This window comes from Oryzias latipes, chromosome 4, assembly GCF_002234675.1.
Source record: "Oryzias latipes chromosome 4, ASM223467v1".
In the NCBI taxonomy this organism is placed as follows: Eukaryota; Metazoa; Chordata; class Actinopteri; order Beloniformes; family Adrianichthyidae; genus Oryzias; species Oryzias latipes.
The window spans coordinates 27,983,641-28,002,478 of NC_019862.2; the positions used below are offsets into that span (position 1 = coordinate 27,983,641).

Here is an 18,838-nt window from a genome sequence, read left to right on the forward strand (position 1 = left end):
TAAGATCACCTAAAACCGGGTCCTGTTCACAAACCGCTGGACCTGGACTGCTCAAACCTGGATTCCTGGATCTTAATGCGAAAAATGCAGCAGAATGTTCCTTAGCTCCCTCGTGAATCAGAAGCTGTGAATCGCAACCAAACTTCTTCAGCGTCGTCTGACCGCACGGATTTAAAAACATATGATCGAGTAGAGCAGGCCCTTAATAATAATATTGACAGTTATAAAAGCACATTATGAAGATAGTCTCCTGCAGCTTCGCGCTGAGTGAGTGTTTTTGGTCCAAGCAGCAACGTTTAGTACGGTGAAATCTGCTATCTGTTGATGGAGCTCCAGATGTCATCAAACAGCAAATTCAGCGCGAAGCTGCAAATAAATGTGTAAATATGTGGAAATTACATCAGTCTTTATTTTGTTCTGGACACTACTGGAAACACAAATTCATTTGATGGTTTCTCAGATCGCAGCAGCATTTCCGCCTTCAGCGATCATCGGAGCTTCGCGCTCCGCTATGCGAAGGCAGCTGGCGGTCCCAGTGGCGGTTCTACACTAACTTACTCCCTGGGCGAGTAACCCCACCAGCGCCCCCCCCCCCCCCCCCCCCCCGCACACATACAAAATTTGACAACATCCTGTTGTGTTCCCTATCTTCTATTTAGCCATTTTACTCAAAAAATGCATGGATTTTCTAGACTCATATTACAGGGGGGTCAAACTCAGTCACACAGGGGCCTAAGTTAAAAACACGCTTAAGGTTTTGCCTGAAGAAGATAAACATTTACTGAACACACTAAAGCTAAACTTTTAAACCTTTTAAACTGAACTTTTTGAACATAAATATGAATAAAAACAGGAACATTAATCCAGAATAACTCAAGTTAAACCTTAAATAACTTGTAATATTTTGTTCTCCATAGAAATATATTCTGTCAAAATTATACAAATATGAACATGCTGCAGAACAAAACAAAGAAAGCCTGGAAATATTAATAAGAAATTACATATCAAATAATTCCATTTTTATGCTCTTTCATCCTTCTTTAGAGCATTTTTTTAGAGCTGGACTCCTGCTTCATTTTTAGCAATAATTTCTTAATGTGTGACGTCCTGTGTGTGTCTTTGTGAAACATATCAGAGGGATTAGATCTAAAAAATAAAACTTATTGTGATTAATATGTTTAGGTCTTATAAAACATTAAAGACTAAATCTTAGAAATCATCAGTGGGATTACTCCAAAAATATTTGGCATTTCCCTAAATTTGTGCAACACCAACAGTAGAAATCCTCCAAAAAACCTCAATCCATATAAAATGGTCTGCGCTCACCCCCCCCCCCCTTCCCCTTCCCCTTCCCTCTCACACGCGGCTCCGTCTCTATGACGGGAGGCGCAGCTGCGGCCCAGAGTTGATTGTCAGATAGAAAAAGACTCCCCTCACACCTGTTAGTGTGATTCAGCCAGCCACCGGCGAGTTGCGCTCCCCTCTCGAGTTTTTTTTACTTATGTTCCAAAGACTACCGCAAAGAGGTGTGGCCGCAAGCGTCTTGCAGCAGAGGGCGGTGGTCACGTGCGCATCGGGTCTGCTGTGTCGGAGCAAAGAATTGTGGGAAATAATCCCCATTGCCTGCTTTTGTCGAAATTGGGTTGAGCACGGATGTTTGTTCTGCCTAAATCCTTTTCATGTGCCTGTTTTACGTTGTTTCACTCTAAATTATTCTTTTTTTTTTTTTTTTTTTTTTGCACCATAAGTGTGAAGAGGAAACAGGAGGAAGACATTATTAAGAGTCTGATGTGTCAAATTAAAAGTATTAAGTGTCGGCTGCTGAAGTAATTTCAAATTAAATCTTCAAGCTACCTCTTTGAATATTGTATGTAGCACATTACTCGTCGGACACGGCCAATGCCGCCCCCTATGAAGTGCCGCCCTGGGCGACCGCCCACATCGCCCATATCAAAAACCGCCACTGGGCGGTCCGCAGAAAAAATCTTGTCCGCGGTGCGTCAGGAGGAGGACCGCAGAAGGCGGACATGCTGCTATGTAGTCCTGAGAAGCTGTGGAAACTCAACAGAAGTTCACAACCAACTCAAAGCCGTCTTCTCTGCCGCTAACACAGTCTGCTCCTGGTGCGTGTGTGTGTGTGTCAGCGGCCGGACACACGGAGAAAGCAGTGACGTCATCGCCCCGCCTCCCCTCTGCTAATGCTTTTTCTAAATGAATATTGCTCCAAGTTTTGCAGGGTGGATTTGAAATTGCAAATGCAATCCCCTCTTTGCATTTTCGTTTTAATTATGACACAAAATAAGCGGTTTTAAGTATAAAATGAAAAGGCATGTTGAAATATTGTTTTTTCATTTGAATTTTGAGGCATTTGATGCAGCTACATTTTGAAAATTAAAAAGCATTTCTGTTAATCCATTTTAATTGTCAAATAAGACATTTCTAAATGAATTTTGCTACACATTTACCATGGACCTTTTTGAAAATGAAATGTCAAATACCATTTTCTTTATCATTTTAATTAAGTGACAGAATAAGCAGTGTTGAGGAAGGAAATGATAAAGCATTTTGAAGTATTGCTTTTTCTTTTTAATTTTGAGTCAAAAAATGCAGCTTCATTTTGAAAATTAAAAAGCATTTCTATTAATCCATTTTAAATGTCAAATTAAACATTTCTAAATGAATTATGCTACACATTTACCATGGAACGTTTTGAAAATGAAATGTCAAATACCATTTTAATTTTAATTAAGTGACAGAATAAGCTGTGTTGAGGAAGGAAATGGAAAAGCATTTTGGTGGATTGCTTTTTCATTTTCTTTTTTAGTCAAAAAATGCAGCTTCATTTTGAAAATGAAAAAGCATTTCTGGTTTTGACTTTGCTTTTTATTAATGCTACAAAATCGCTTCCATACAAGAGAACTTTATGCCAAAGAGACTTTATCCATCAGGAGCTGAAAAAAGATGAAGAATTTAAACATCAGTCACAAGGTAAGTATGGAGGATGTTGGGGCCCAAGTGGGGCTGTATTGTATTCTTCTCCTGCCTTTCTGTGCAGCTGTGCGATTTAGGTAAAATACTAATCAATCCGAGGTTAAGATTGCACAAAACTATCCCGTTTGTCGTAATTTCCAATGGAAAACTAAAAAACAATTTTGATACCCAAGTTTCCAAGATGAGGTCAGACAGGACCTTCCAAAACGGCAGAGAGCAGAGAAAAGTAAATAATGACAACGGTGGCTGATAAATAAATGTTTTAACTCACGTTATCGTATTGTTTCATTATTTTTGCTAACAAATTTTTAGTGCAATCTGCATTTCCGGTTTATGTCAGTAAAAACTGCTGTTTATCTGTTATAGACAGTCAGGTAGTCTGACTTTTACAACAATGAGTGTGTCTTAAAATATTGCATTAGCATGAAATATGGAGAATCAAAACTGCCAAATACAAACAGGAAATAGATTTTCTCATTTATAAATGACGAACAAAATAAATGTACTAATTTTAAAATTATGAACATACAAAATAATAATAAAGAAGTGTATAAATGTGTCTATTTCCATTTCTACTCAAGTTAGTGTTCACATTTATTATTTATAAATGGGTACATTTATTTCTTAATTGTATTTTGCAGTTTTGGTTTTATGAGGATGTTTTGCACAGTTTCTTCCCAACCAAAAGTTTCTTCTGCTCTCAAAAAGTATTGGAGGTGGTGCAGCGTCCACATCCCAAGATGTTCCTGACATCACTGAAGATGTCATCTCAGGTAACTTTAATAGCATGTAAAGTATTTTAAAAAACAGTGTCTGCATAACCCCTTTTTACATAAACAGCAGCTGTAGAGAATGAAGTCCCAAATTGTTCATATTTAAATAAACAAATATGACCTCATGCAAATATACAATCAAACAATCAACCTCTCATAAATATATAAAAAGATCATGAAATTGTGAAAAACCTGCACACAGATTTTAAATGAGCCAGTAAACTATTATTAGTATTCTTATTTTATTAGCTTTGTCATTGATTATTGAATAATAATAATGCTTGTTTTTTAGCTGCAGAAGAAACTCCTGTGACCACATCTGTTGAAAGGGAAAACGTTGATGCTGCTGCTGGTAAGTTTGGTCCAGCTGAACGGCCAACCACTCTCTGATCCAGGAAGAATGGATTTGGTGCAAAGAGGTCCTTTTCAGACAGATAAAGACTCTGACTTTCCAAATTCCCCATCATTGAGCTGTTGTGTTCTTTATTTTGTATTGTTTTATCGTTATTTGATTTTCTATTAAGTTGCTGTTTTTAATAAGTTGGAGTTTTGTGAATGTCATTTGTTGAGTGCCTAATGTTACATTAAAAAATATATATCTGACATGGTGCCTCTGTCAATTACCTACCTCCTCCCCCTGTCCTGATCTGCTCTGGACTCGACCAGCTGGTTCCACCTCATCTTCATCCCCGCCTACTTAAGGAGATCCAGGACCTGTTTTCAACGCCAGTCCGTTGTTCCTTCCACGGTGCTTATGTCTGGCCAGCTCATGTTTTATGCCTTGTCTAGTTCCAGCCTGGCTAACTGTTCCTCTCTGCTCCACTCTCAGGAAATTTCCTCATCACGAGTGAACCACGGGTCGCAATCCTCCGCTCTCGCTCCCCTTCTTGGATTCAGCCGAAGCCACGCACTCAGGGCCGTCCTGCCACAAACCTCCAGTCAGCCGCCACGCCACATCAAGAATCCTGCAATATACTCACCCTCTGAGAATTAAACTCACTTAAATCGCCTTACGTCTCCTAGTGTCCTTCCGGGTTCCAGCGTTTGGGTCTGTCAGAAATCCCGCGAGATCATGACAATATCTATATACATTTTTCATTCATATTTTTTTCTTTTCACCTTTAATTTTTTTTGGCACCACTAAATGTGCATCCAACATGCAAGCAATAAACTGTATTCAATTCTTCAGCAACAACAATAATACATTCACAAAATGTAGTAATAGAGAGATCTCATTTATATTACAATAACAGTTGCATTTTGTTGGTGCTACTGATCAGTTAGAGGGCCCACAAATTAAATTTGCCTCTGCTGTCAATCAAACAGACCTCCGCATCACCACGACGCTCCGCCACCCCTTTACACTTTGTGCCGTCAGCCAGACCACACCACACAGTGTGGTCCAGCCTGGAAGTTCTCATCAAAACGTCTGAACTTCCTGTGATCAGTGATGATATGTGAAGTTGCTCCACAGTCGACCATCTAATTTCTGCTCCCTCGCTCACTCGGAAAGCAAACTCCTTCTCCTGGTCTATCGTCTCGCTGCAGGCTTTGTGTGCGTCGTCTCGTCCTCTGCGCTGTCTGCGTCTGCAGGTGCTGTCTGCGTCTGCAGGTGCTGTCCCGGTGCGTGCTGCTTTTGCACAAGCTGCACCACAGTTTGCGCTGGCAGGTTCTGGCCAGGTGTCCCTACAGGCCGCATCTGAAGCATACAAAGTCCTTTGTCGCCTTCTCTGCTCCTCGCTCACCTGGGCTGGCAGGTCTCCCTCTGGTGCACGCGGGCATTCATCACGTTGTCACCTGCTGCGGTCGCACACATCTTTTCAGTGTCCTCACAGCTCCGTAGCTTTGTTTTAAACTTTGCAAATGACATGGTCTCATCCTGTTGTGTCACATGGATTGCAAATGGTTGGAATGACTCAGGTAGCCCCTTCAGGACCATGGCAACCAGCAGACCATCGCTCAGGCGTTTCTCAAGGCCGTGATGGCTGTCTCAGCGCCGATTATATATTCTGTCACGCTTTCATAGGCCGGCTTTTTCAGTGAAGTCAGTTCAGTATAAAGACTGATGATACGAGGCTTTCCTTTATTTTGGTAGGTGTCTCTCAGGATCTGTAGCACCTTGCGGCCATCATCTGCTGCCTCACGCATCACCAGGGACAGTCTCTTGTCATCCAGAAACTGGATCAGTTCAGCACATGCCTTTGCATTTTTAGCTGGATCCTCATCGTCATCATCAGGGTCAGGCGCATTCAGAATGGCGTCTTTCAATCCTTGTAGTCGAAGGTGACCCAAGAACTTGGTTTCCCATAGGTCATAGTTCTCATCTCCGTCGAACAGAAGCCGGGACCAGCGGCTTGTATCAGCTGTTCGTCTGCTCATGGTGTCGACTTCCTCACAAAAGTGGAAAACACACTTTATAGTATCAGGCGTCTCCTGGGCCCATAACCTGTTAGCAGGTTGGTAACGGTGCGGTGCTGCTGTAACTGGGTGGACTTTTCTGCTCTGCGTTGTGTTCCAGTGAATAAAAGGCCGCGCTTGGATGCTGAGTCAATCTCTTTTAATCTTTGTTAACAGAAAACAAAAATTCACAATGCTGTCCAGAGTTTCTTCTGTGTTTTTCCCCCTCGGCCAGAGCTCACAGCAGTCTCAGTGCGCATTTTCATAAGCACCTTCCCCCCACAGCATGTAGAGTAACACAAAAAGAACATGATAAAATGAGAAAACTGCACCGTACCTGGTTAACAGAAAAAAAAATGTAATTAAATAGAGAGCGCCATACTTTAGTAAAACGGAGTCGGAGATTTTAATGACGACGTATGAAGATTATACTCCCATCAAAAAAGTAATATGGCTGCATCATCAGCAAAAGAAAGAGTTCCTGCTTGGAGAAAAAGAACAAAGTAAACACACAAGTTTCTATCACACGCTTCACTAAAGCCTCCATCCACCCGTGATCCACTTTCAGGATGTGAACCAACGCTCTTTTAAGGAAAAAAACAAAACACTTACGGTGAAGCGGCAGCAACTGGTGATGTGAGGTCGTCAACTGTCAATCAAACTTCAGCTTCAAGGTTCCACTGATGGAGATGAAAGGAGACAGTAGAGCAAGAAGGTGCTGGTTCAAATCCCAGAAAGCACCAGATGGAGGAAAAATGGTGATCGACGAAGTGCTGACTGATGTACAGAATAGTGCGATGGAACTGACTTGATCTCCAAAGCAGAGAAGCGCTGGTTCAATTCCCCGTCTCAGTTTTGTTGTTTTCGGTTTTTGCCGCTCCTTGACAGTCATCAGCTCAAAGGAACAAAGCAACACAGTTCTGCTGTAGACAGATTAGCACAGTGGGAGTGTTTCTGTCCTTGAAGCAGGAGAGTGCAGGTTCAAGTCCCAGTCAGGCACATTGAGGTGTTCAGTTGCCTCACAATTCAAGCTGCGGCTAGGAGGAGTCAGGACGCGAGGAAAAGGGGGCTCTATCTTTGCCCCCCCATGCCTGAGGAAGGAGGACCAGGAGAAGAGGATCCCAGAAGAAGATGTGCATTTAGATAGATCCATGCAGAATGCAGCTTGGATGTGTGGAGGGTCTGTGTACCATAGATGCAATACAGGTAGAGCAACACCTGGAGGTGGTGGGCAGGTGAGGGATGGTGGTGTAAGTAAAACTTTTATTTATAGACTATTAATATAATTAGCAACAATTTAGGTTTTATATTTCTACAAATAGTTAATAATATGAGCACTTTTAGAGTTATGAAAGACAAGAGTTATGAAAGTATAGTATCAGTAATGAAGGTACTAGTATGATCTAGTTGCAGTTTCTATGTAGTAGAAAAATCTACACCCCCTGTTCATAGTTAGTCTAGCCCTCCTGTTGGTTCTAGTCTTATAGGTACCTGTCTCACTACCAGTTAGCTGTAGCTCTAATATCAACCTTCATCACCTATCTTATAGCACAGAAGTCATTGATCTCCTACCAGACTAAAGATGAAGCCACCCCCCCTCTCAGCATCCCTGACTCTTCCTCACCCCAAGCATGAATTGTGATGCAACTAGCCAGGACTTGAACCTGCACTCTCCTGCTTCAAGGACAGAGACACTCCCACTGTGCTAATCTGTCTACAGCAGAACTGTGTTGCTTTGTTCTTTTGAGCTGAACACGCTCCACATGTTTTAAAAATCAACAATCAAGTTTAAAGACACAGACTATGACATCTACTTCCTAAGGACCCTTATCCTAACTGGGAATTGAACCAGCACGATCTCACTGGAAGCACAGAGACACTGCCACCACACTACTCTATCTGCATCAGAGCAGGGAGGTTCTGGTCCATGAAGGATCTTCACACAGAGTCAGCTTTTATAGCAACGGTTTGTTAACGAGTCGGGAATTGAACCAGTCACTCTTACTGCACTATTTAAAGCACCACACAGGTCCAAAAAAATGTTCTTTTTCAGTTTTTAAACTAATTTGAATTTATTAACTTACTGGTACATCCTTTTATCCGTTTGTAACGTCACACTTAAAATAAAACAAAGTCAAAGAGATTTCATCATTACACAGAACATTCTTCTAATGCTTTATTTCTGCTTTAGCTATAAAAAATGCCCTTATAAACTTACTTAGTAAAAATTTCAAAACATTTAAGGCACGACAAAATGTTGAAAGCTTTTATCAATTTAGTGTCTATCCATCTTCAGAACCAACTGAATCCTTTTCAGGGCCACATAGTTGCTGGAGCCTATCAGCTGCTTTTGGGCAAAGGCAGGATACGCCACGAAAAAAAAAACCTCCCTTTTATGTTTTTGCTGATATGTTGATGCTAAATGTGGGTAATTTTGGAGCCAAAGAATGCACATTTATTTTTTATGCATATTTATAGGCATTAAGGGATGAATGCATTGAAATACAAGCATGGATATACATGGAATGCATTGATGAATTGCACTTATTTATTTACCTTCTGTCATGGTATATTTGGGATGCACGAGCAGCATTCCAAGGAAACGGATATCCAATGTGTTTTGGAAACGTTCTGAGGGTATGCACGGATTTCAGGCAGCAACGCCAGTTTTAAATGTCAAAATGTAAATTTTTTTCGCTATTCTACTCACAAATTTCATAATGAAACACTCCAAAACAGTTTTTGGAGGTTAACCGTATATATTTCATACTGAAAGCAGTTTAAAAAACATTTTAGTATCCAGTTGTTCTCAAATAAAACACTTAAATTTTACTTCAGTTCAAAGTTTGTTTTTTTACTTGCTGGTATTTGCATTAAATGACATTCCAAACAACTCCTTTTTTTCAAATTGTATTTGAGATGTATGTACATAATATGCAAAGTTTGCTGAACAATAAGTAAAAAGAAAAACAATATCCACCTTTCTTCTTTTATCTCTCTCTGCCCACAAACACATCTTTCTCCTCTCCATCTTTGAGCAACTGTTGTCCAATTTCAGCCTCCCGTAGGTCAAAAGCACCGGAGGCGGTTGTTGTTAAGCCCGGGCCACGGCCACAGTCCGGTATGAAAAAGGTCTGTTTGTGAATCACATGACTGATTTGGCTTTAGTTACCCAGACTTGGGACCAGCACATAAATGCACTAGATGATGCCCCCTTGTGGTTGTACTCAGTTAGAAATTGAACTGGGCTTTCCAATGTCATTATCACAGAAACAGTATTGATTTTTTTTGAGTTCATCACATATTTAAACTGAAATAAAGTTCCAAATAACTGAAAAAATGTTCCCCAGTCATATTTGCTGTTGATCATTCACCGAACTGGATTGCACACATTGCAGCATTAACTTTTCAGCCATTGGGAAAGCACTGAGAGTAAACACAGGGACAGATTCAGGCTGCGATTTGATCCCAGGCCAGTGTTTGCATGAGTGCCGCTCCAGGCTAGAGCAGCACGCTGCTCTGGGCACACTGTCATTTGTGCTGAGGATGATCAGGACTTATGCAGATTGGGGGTGTTGATGGGACTCAGCCGCTGACAGGCAGGACATTTATCACGGTGTCTGTTAGCTAACAGGGAAAGTGCTGAAAAGTAAACTGTATGTTTTTGGGACTTGAGGCATTTTGTTTCCTAAACTGATGGAATCATAACAGCATTAATGCTTTGCTGATAATCTAAAAGTAAATGTTGAACTGACAATAAGTCATGATAGGTTTCCAAGGAGGAAAGATGTATTTTTCTGGGGTTTGCAATTTGTTTATCTTCTGAAATCCTGTTTAAAATCCAATAAAACATGTTTCTGAAAAACAAAGTTCTCGTGATCCGTCTACCTCTGTAAGGTTTTCCTGTTGTTTTTCATTCTACATGTTTCCATTTAAATTCCATAATTGTATGGCACAATTGGATTTAAAGTATTTTTCCTCTGTAAAACTCCTTAAATCAACCATAAAATAAAAAGGAATCAGAAAATTAACTGAACAATGCAGATTGAGATCGAGAAAGGTGTACCACTGAGACAGACACAGGAGCTTAGGCCTGCTCATTCCTGCTCCTCGAGATCCACCACCCTGCCTGTTTCCCAGCTCCCCCTGCACTGCTTGCTGCTGATTACCTGGACCAGGTGTGTTCATTCAATCAGAATGTTGAGACATCTGATTGAGCTAATCAGCAGCTAACAGGGCATGGAGAGACTGGAAAACAGTCAGGGTGGTAGATCTTGGGGACTGGGAATGAGCAGCCCTGCTGCGTCTCCGTCAGATCTTTTCTTCTGGCTTAATTCTTAGACGGACTTAACAGAACTCCAACAGTTAGAAAAGAAGTTTAGGGGTGAAGATTTCACAAGGGAGAAAAAATCTAAATGGACTAGGACAACATCCAATCATGAAAACAAACAGTCCTGCTAAGAAAAAAAATAAAATCAAGTAATGGTAAGGAGAAAAGAAATGTCAAAACCAAGTTTTAACTTTTCATTTATTCATTCAATTATTTTCTATGTATAGCGTTTTTGTGTCTTGACTATGCAAGAGACGATAGCAAGATATTGGACATGGGACTTGAATGTGAATCCTGTCCAAGAACTCATTGAAATTTTTTTTTAAAACAAATACTGCTTCTCTAATAAAATCAAAAAGCTGGATCAATTTTATATCACTTTTAACCTTCATGAAACACCAAAATAGATGATTTGCTTCTTTATATCCATGCTTTGGACAAGCAGAATATAAAAAAAAAAACATTTTATTTTCAAGTTTTACTATGTGAAATGTAAACTTTTCTTTTAACAACAGTCAGTGGTACTTAGACACCACACAAAGTGCTGAAGTTTCCCATTTTTTCTAATCCAAATGCTTGTATTTCATGTTTAAGGTATTAGAGAATCACGGAAAGTTCTTTCTCAGCAACTATAGACATTATCCCAGATCAGCTTGTTTTTTATTTGTTTTTTGTTTGGTTGTTTATAGCACAAATTATGTGTATTGTTACATTGCAGACATATTTTCACCAAACTGGAAAAATAGAAAGGTTTGCTTCTCCTCTTTGAACCCAAACTCTTAATTAAAAAACAACCTAACTTACCTGACATCATCTCTTCAATGTTAATTCAAGAATGTGACTTTTTCAAGCATATAGTTCCCCTCCTCACCCCCCCACACACACACATCAAATTTGAATGAGAAAGTGAATGCAGATTTTATGTCTATTCTAAGCATGGAGGGCCAGAAATAGAATGGGTTACCGTAATTGGAGGCCAGGAACACTGCTTACATGAATAATTTAAAGCTGGTCAATTTTCTGTTGCCTTTTGTGAATCCCCCATATAAACTCGCTTCCTCCCACTCCTTTTCAAGCAATTAACTAAACTGTTTTTGACTAACTGTATGTATAAGGTTTATGATTCAGAATAATATAATTAGCACCATTAACATGTGCATGTGGGCGTATATTTATAGATATGTCTCTATTTTATTTTGGATTTTCCAATCAGGTAATGATTAATCGTCTTAAATTTGGCATATGTTCGTATAGATGTATACCTTACTCACTTTTCATCTTTTGTATCTTTTTGTGTTTTGATTACTTGAAATGAATAAATTCAAATTCCAATGGTGTAAAAAGGATTTTTTTTATGCACACTTTGGAAATTCTGAATCAGTGTTGCTGCTTTTACAGGCAGTCTGCTAAAAACAATGGAGAAAAAAAAACAAGAGACTGCCAAAAAAAAAACATTTGTATTAAAGTCATTTTTCTGGCATGGTTGTTGCTGATGTTTTTATTTGAATCTGATTTGATGTCAGTAAACGTCAAGAGTCTCACAAATGTAAGACAAAGAAGCTTGACAGTTGTCTTGAACAGGCCTAGAGAATCCATTGTACAGCTGAAGATGCTTAAGTCTTCTGTCAATCAAAAGATCAGGTCTCCATTTTTGTTCAACATGACATCAAATATACCAGGACAGAAGAACTGAAATTAAACTTGTGCAACAAGCCAAGTGGTTACTTTGTGAACTGACCTGGCTTGTTTTTTTGTATTGTTTTTTTGTAACCCTTGTGCTTTCCTAGCCACTTTAACATTGGGAGTTGGGTCATCTAGACCCACTAGACAGTGCTCTGAACCTTTTTTCTTCAATGATTTGTGATCTTCACTGGTGTCCATGGATTACATGAATCCTCTCCACCTTTATCCACCTTTGTCATGGTAGGGAAAACACGTCAATGTAAGGGTGGGGTCATAGGACAGCACAAGGTTTAAACTCTTCATCAAACAGGAAATATAAGTGGAACCGGTTGGACAACATGTCCGAAACGATTTCTGTAAAAACAGAATTTAGGTAACAAACATAAAAAAGTTCCTTACACAAGCCACCTGACAAAAGTGGAGCATCTTTGTTTTTATTTACAGAACAAAAACATTCATAATCAAAACCAAAATGAGTAGAAATTGTGGTTTTGTCCAATATAGACTGTTTTAAGCAACTGAATTGAAATAATGAGGCAAATTCACAGAGTACAATAAAGTCCAGCGACATGACAGTCTTTATTGTTCATGAAAGTGACTGAATGTTACATTCAGCAGGGGGTAGAGTTAATACAGAAAACAGATTTAAATTTGTAATGTCAAACAGCTGTTCATCTCATTTACAGCTGTTTTCATGATGAATGACTCCTTCTGTACTTAGCATGACTAACTAGAGTAAGTCAGTTTATGAGTCAAGTTTAATTTATGCTTATTTTTAACCGGGGATCTAATTAAGAAATACAGACATTAGTTGTTTTAAAAAATCCCTTTCTGTTGGTCTTTTTTTAATATTAAAGGGATTCTAAATGTGTGAAGATAAAGAAAAGATAATCTGCTTTTCGTATGAACAGATCCTCTAAGTCTGAATAAGAATGGGGTCAGAGATTATCGCTGTAATCACTGACTGTAGCACCATGAACACCAGTGTGGAATTAGTCATTTTTGTCAAGACTCCTTTGCATCTGGTCCCTGATGGTCCACACTTCACTGGGAGCGCCGCTCCATGCTTATAAAAATGTAGTTACAGTGCCTCATGCTGTAATCTGATCAGTTTCTCAGGTTACACAGCATGTTACAGTGAGCTGAGGCTGTTGCATTGGCCACGTGCACGCTCACGCACCCATACACACACACACACACACTTTGGCTCTGAGCAGCAGCTGGGTTCACATGTTCCAGCCAAGGCCGACGTGAGTGGCCAGCAGGTAGCACATGGCGATCATACATGTCATTATCATCATGGGGAACCCCAACCTGTAAAGTCAAGATAAAGAGAAAATCATTTTTTTTCAGTTTTAAGGCAAATGGGGGAAAAAAAGTCTAGACTTGAACATGAAAGACTTTAGAATCCAGATTTTTGTCTTAACAGGTCAACGGCACAGGTGGAGGAGCACCATCTCATAAAATAATCTGTTCCTCTGATAGATTCATTCCTGATTCTATCCATCCTTATTACTCCCAGAGGACCTCAACATCACCATCTCTGCTACCCCCAGCTCTGCCTCCTGTCTCTAAACCAACAACATGTCTGCTCTCTCCACAGTTTTCTGCACCTTTTCTTTTATTCTAAATAGCATTCTTTAGTCACACATTACACCTGAAACCTTCATCCATTTGTTCCAACCTGTTTGCGCATACCTCTTTACCTCATTCACACTCTCCTTAGCTCTGGACTGTTAACTGTACTTTGAGTCTAATAAGCCCAACCAATTGCGACTCCTCAACCTTCTTCACCTCTTTGTTCCACTTCAGGGTCTCTTATTTACACCCAAAGGTCTACTGCAGCTGACCTTCATTCCTCTTTTTTCCAGAGAAAACCTCCACATCTGCACATGTTCTTCCACCTACTCTCTGCTCTTACTACACATCACTATGTCATCTGCAAACATCGTGGCCCACAGAGATTACTGTCTAACCTCATCAGTAAGTCTGTCCATCACCACAGCAAACGAATTCTAAGCTGATCCTTGGTACAGCCCCACCTCCACCTTGAACTCCCCCTACAGCACATCTTGCCGCTGTCTTCCAGCTCTCATACATGTCCTGAACAACTCCAACAACCTCCTTAACTCCAGACTTCCTCATCCAAACCACAGCTCCTCTTTCTGTATTCTGTCATAGACTTTCTTGAGATCTACAAAGACACAATGCAGCTCCTCTGTTCTTCTCCAGAAGCGTCCCCAAAGAAAATATAGCATCTGTGCTTCTCTTCCTAAGCATGAAATCATGATTTTGCTTAAAAATGCTTACTTCTGACCTTATCCTACCTTCTACCCCAGCCAACAAGGCCAAGTGGGCCCCATATGGTTTAAAAGTGGGCAGAAATGTACTGACCTGTATCTGGGATGAGCTGGTTTGCTGCGCTAGCCTCCACTTAAGCCAATGTGGGCAAACGCAAGGCTGGCCACCACAGAAACTGTGGATAAACCCATTCGAGCCCCACATTTTCTGCCCACTTTTAACCCTTGTGCTATCCTAGCCACTTTAACGTTGGGAGTTGGGTCATCTAGACCCACTAGACAGTGCGCTGAACCTTTTTTCTTTAATGATTTGTGATCTTCACTGGTGTCCATGGATTACATGATTTTTCCACCTTTATCCACCTTTGTCATGGTAGGAAAAATACGTCAATGTAAGGGTGGGGTCATCTAAGATGGCACAAGGGTCAAACCATATGGGGCCCACTTGGCCTTGCTCTCTGGGTACTTCACCTTCCCATAACTTTATTGTGTGGCTTATCAGGTTATTTCATTTGTAAAATCTTTCAGTTGATAAATACTATGCTTAACTTACTTAAATACTATCTGGTGGTTTCTGGCAAACTTAATCAAAAGTGAGAAACTCATCTTTAACCTTTTTGATCTCCGATCTAACTCAATGCTGCAGTCACTTTATCCTAAAGGCAAAAACAACTGCATCTCATTAGGATCTCGGATAAATAAAAATGTCTTAGTTAGTAATGAGCTACTCTTGACCATTTATAGTCTTACAAACAGAACAACAATATTGACCAGTTTAAATTGTGTGCTATCAACCCAGTCGGGACTGTTCAGTTTCTTTTTCCAAGAAATATATAGACAAAAATTTTGAGAGGAACACATTGGACGGTGAAAAAGTACCTTAAAGAAGTGCTTCTAAAAGTTTTGGCTATGATTCCACTACTGTAAATCTTTCAAAGTTGACAAACATATCAGAGACCCTCAAAAACACTGAGTTTGTTTTGCCGAGCAAAAATCCACTTTCTGCCCTGATGCAACAGTAATGGTGCAGACATGACACTGCGGTTGATATTGCATTGCCCATCTGAGATGTGCCTCTTAGATGACTCCAGCACTGCAGATGGTTTCTCATTTTGGATGTCAGCCATGTCCCACATGAACACATGGCATCTTGGAGGGCAGTGGATCTAGTTGCCTCCAGTCTATGACACAAATTACGCTTGGACTACAAAAACAAAATCATCATTGATACGTATCAAAACTCTGATGTTGTTACTGAGAAAATATTGGGAATCGTTTTTTGAGACAGTTGGTCTCATTGCTGCTCGATAAAAAAAAAAAAAACAAGCAAGTAGACGTGAGGACAAATACACAACAGTAACATTGAACCCACAACTACCATTATGCTCTTTTTAATACATGACCCTATTTTGGTTGCCAGATATTTAGCTTAAATTATTGTGGTGATCCATGTTTAGGATAGTCTGATTGCTGTATTCTGTTGATCTTGTAGAGTCAGGAAGACGTCACAGTTTAATGTGCGTAAATGAGAAAAACTTAAATATATATAATTGCTGGATTTTGCCTTTCTGCTGTAAGAAATCAATGTTTATTATATTTCCCACTGGTACACTCAAACAACTTTTTTATTTTACTTTGTCAATCAATGAAATTTGCTTTAAAGATTATATAAACTCTATCAAATTCTTTAAAAAAATACTCTCGAACTTGTGAAAATGGTAAAAAGCTTGGCAAAACAATGTACATTAAAACAAATTGGTCATTTTTAGAAAATTTTGGTAAACTTGAATTTAAATAAGGGTATTGAAAACTCATTCAAACTCATTGATGCTGTGAGATCAAGTTTAGTAAAACATGTATAACATCTCATTTTGATCTAAAAAAATGTACTTTTGTGAAATTCTAGACCTTAACATTATGTAAAGTATCTTTTTATTAGACATTTTTGTTGCTGTTGTAGTTAATGTTGATCATGAAATAACATATTTTAATTCATTTAACATATTAACATATTTAACATATCAATTAATTCTGTACACAGCAGTAGGTGGCCCTTTTAATAATGAATAACTAGGAACAAAAAATATTTTAGGGCTACTTAGAAATGGAAAACTTTAACAGTTGTCTGTTGCTCCCAAACCACCGCCTGGCCCTGCAGTTGTCCAAAGGAGACAAATAAATGAGAGCACTAGGGCACAGTTTGTAGAAATGATAAACCCTGAAAACGCCTCTGGTGCCAATGTTGATGAAATGCTGAATTCTGTTACTTCTAGCATCTTGAATGTTCTGGATGCCATTGCCCCTATGAAGGTTAAATTGAGAAAACATAGACAGAAAGCTCCCTGGAGGAACGATGATCTAGTCAGGGCACAGAAACAACAGTGCCGCGGAGCTGAGCGAAAGTGGCGCAAGTCAAAACTCCAGGTTCATTATGAAATGTATAAGGGGGAGTTGTACGCTTACAACCAGATCTTATGCAGAACAAGGGAAAGGTACTTCTCTGAAATCATTGGAAGTTGCAGCAGCAACTCTCGTGTCCTCTTCACAACAGTAAACAGTTTAACTAACCCTCCAACCCAGCTACCAATAGAACTGGTTTGCACACCCAAATGTAATGAGTTTGCTGTATTTTTTAATGACAAGGTTCAGGGCATTAAAAAAGCCATCAACTCCACAACACATATAACTATCGAACGGCCACCTACTCACTCTAAGCTGACTCACTTTGTACCTGTCACTGACCAAACTGTCCAAGAGACCATCACCCGTCTGAGCTCGTCTACATGCTGCCTTGATGTGTTACCCACTAGATTTCTAAAGTCTGTCCTGAACAGTGTGTTGCCATCAATTACTCAAATAGTTAACATGTCTCTTCAATCTGGAATATTTCCAGAGGCCTTAAAAACTGCAGTCATTAAACCTCTCCTGAAGAAAAGCGGTCTTGATCCCACTGTACTGAATAATTACAGACCTATCTCTAATCTGCCATTTTTAGGAAAAGTCCTTGAAAAAGTTGTCTACCAACAGCTCACTGATTTTCTCTTATTAAACAATTCATTTGATGTTTTCCAGTCAGGTTTTAGACCCCATCATAGCACAGAAACTGCTCTTATCAAGGTAACCAACGACATCCGCCTGAACACTGATGATGGCAAAGTCACTGTCTTAATCCTGCTAGACCTGAGCGCTGCCTTTGATACTGTTGATCATGGGATCCTTTTGCACAGACTCCAAGACTGGGTTGGCATCTCTGGATCTGCCCTAAGTTGGCTCAAGTCTTATCTGGAAGACAGGAAATATTTTGTTGAAATTGGGAGTTGTGTCTCAGACTACATGGCCTTGACTTGTGGTGTGCCCCAGGGATCGATTCTGGGACCCCTTCTGTTCAACCTTTACATGCTGCCACTAGGGCAGTTAATACGCAGCAATAACATATCTTATCACAACTATGCAGATGATACTCAGATCTATGTGTCACTGACAACAGGTGAATATGGGCCGGTGGATTCACTCAGCCACTGCCTCCAACAGATCAGTGTGTGGATGCAGAACAACTTTCTCCAGCTAAACTCAAACAAGACCGAAGTTATTATTTTAGGCCCACAGAAACAAAGAGAAAGTGTCAGCAGCTACCTTCATTCTCTGTCTCTTAAACCCTCAAATCAAGTCAGAAATCTAGGGGTAATCATGGACTCTGACCTGAACTTTAACAGCCATATCAAGTCAGTAACATCAGCGGCATTTTATCATCTGAAAAACATTGCCAAAATCAAAAACATAGTGTCAAAGCCAGACCTGGAGATACTTATTCATGCATTTGTCTCCAGTAGGTTAGACTACTGTAACGGCCTGCTCACCGGCCTCTCCAAACGAGCTGTAAAACAGCTTCAGTACATCCAGAATGCTGCTGCTCGAGTCCTGACCAGAACCAGGAAGTATGATCACATTAGTCCTGTGCTCAGGTCTCTGCACTGGCTCCCTGTACCTCAAAGAATAGACTTCAAAGCAGCTCTGCTTGTGTACAAGTCTCTCCATGGCCGAGCACCAAAGTACATCTCTGACATGTTAGTGCCATATGAACCATCTCGTACTCTGAGGACCTCAGGGACCGGCCTCCTGTTGATGCCCAGAGTCAGAACTAAACAAGGGGAATCAGCGTTTCAATATTCTGCAGCTAAAATCTGGAACAGCCTCCCTGAAGTCGTAAGACAGGCCTCTTCTGTGTTCATGTTCAAATCTAGACTTAAAACATTTCTGTTTAGCCGTGTATATGACTGAAAGGTCCTACCTGCACTTTTCTTTCCTTTCCTTCCTTTATTTTTAAATCAATTTAATTTTTTTTTTTTTAAAGTAAATTTTACGTT

At 40.0% G+C, this 18,838-nt stretch overlaps 1 protein-coding gene and 1 long non-coding RNA gene across 2 annotated transcripts in view; one reads left to right on the plus strand and one right to left on the minus strand.

Moving 5' to 3' along the window:
- Positions 1-3,647: 3,647 nt before the first annotated feature.
- LOC110015033 lies at positions 3,648-4,771 on the plus strand. The gene is made up of 3 exons (XR_002290088.2): positions 3,648-3,764; positions 4,057-4,512; positions 4,594-4,771. It is a non-coding gene; the product is annotated as an uncharacterized LOC110015033 (long non-coding RNA).
- Positions 4,772-12,724: 7,953 nt separating this feature from the next.
- The window catches only part of oca2 (OCA2 melanosomal transmembrane protein), a 60,512-nt gene continuing 54,398 nt past the window's right edge, over positions 12,725-18,838 (minus strand). The window contains 1 exon segment of the mRNA NM_001104792.1: positions 12,725-13,488. Within this exon segment, the coding sequence (NP_001098262.1) occupies positions 13,401-13,488 (88 nt within the window). The 3' untranslated portion in view covers positions 12,725-13,400.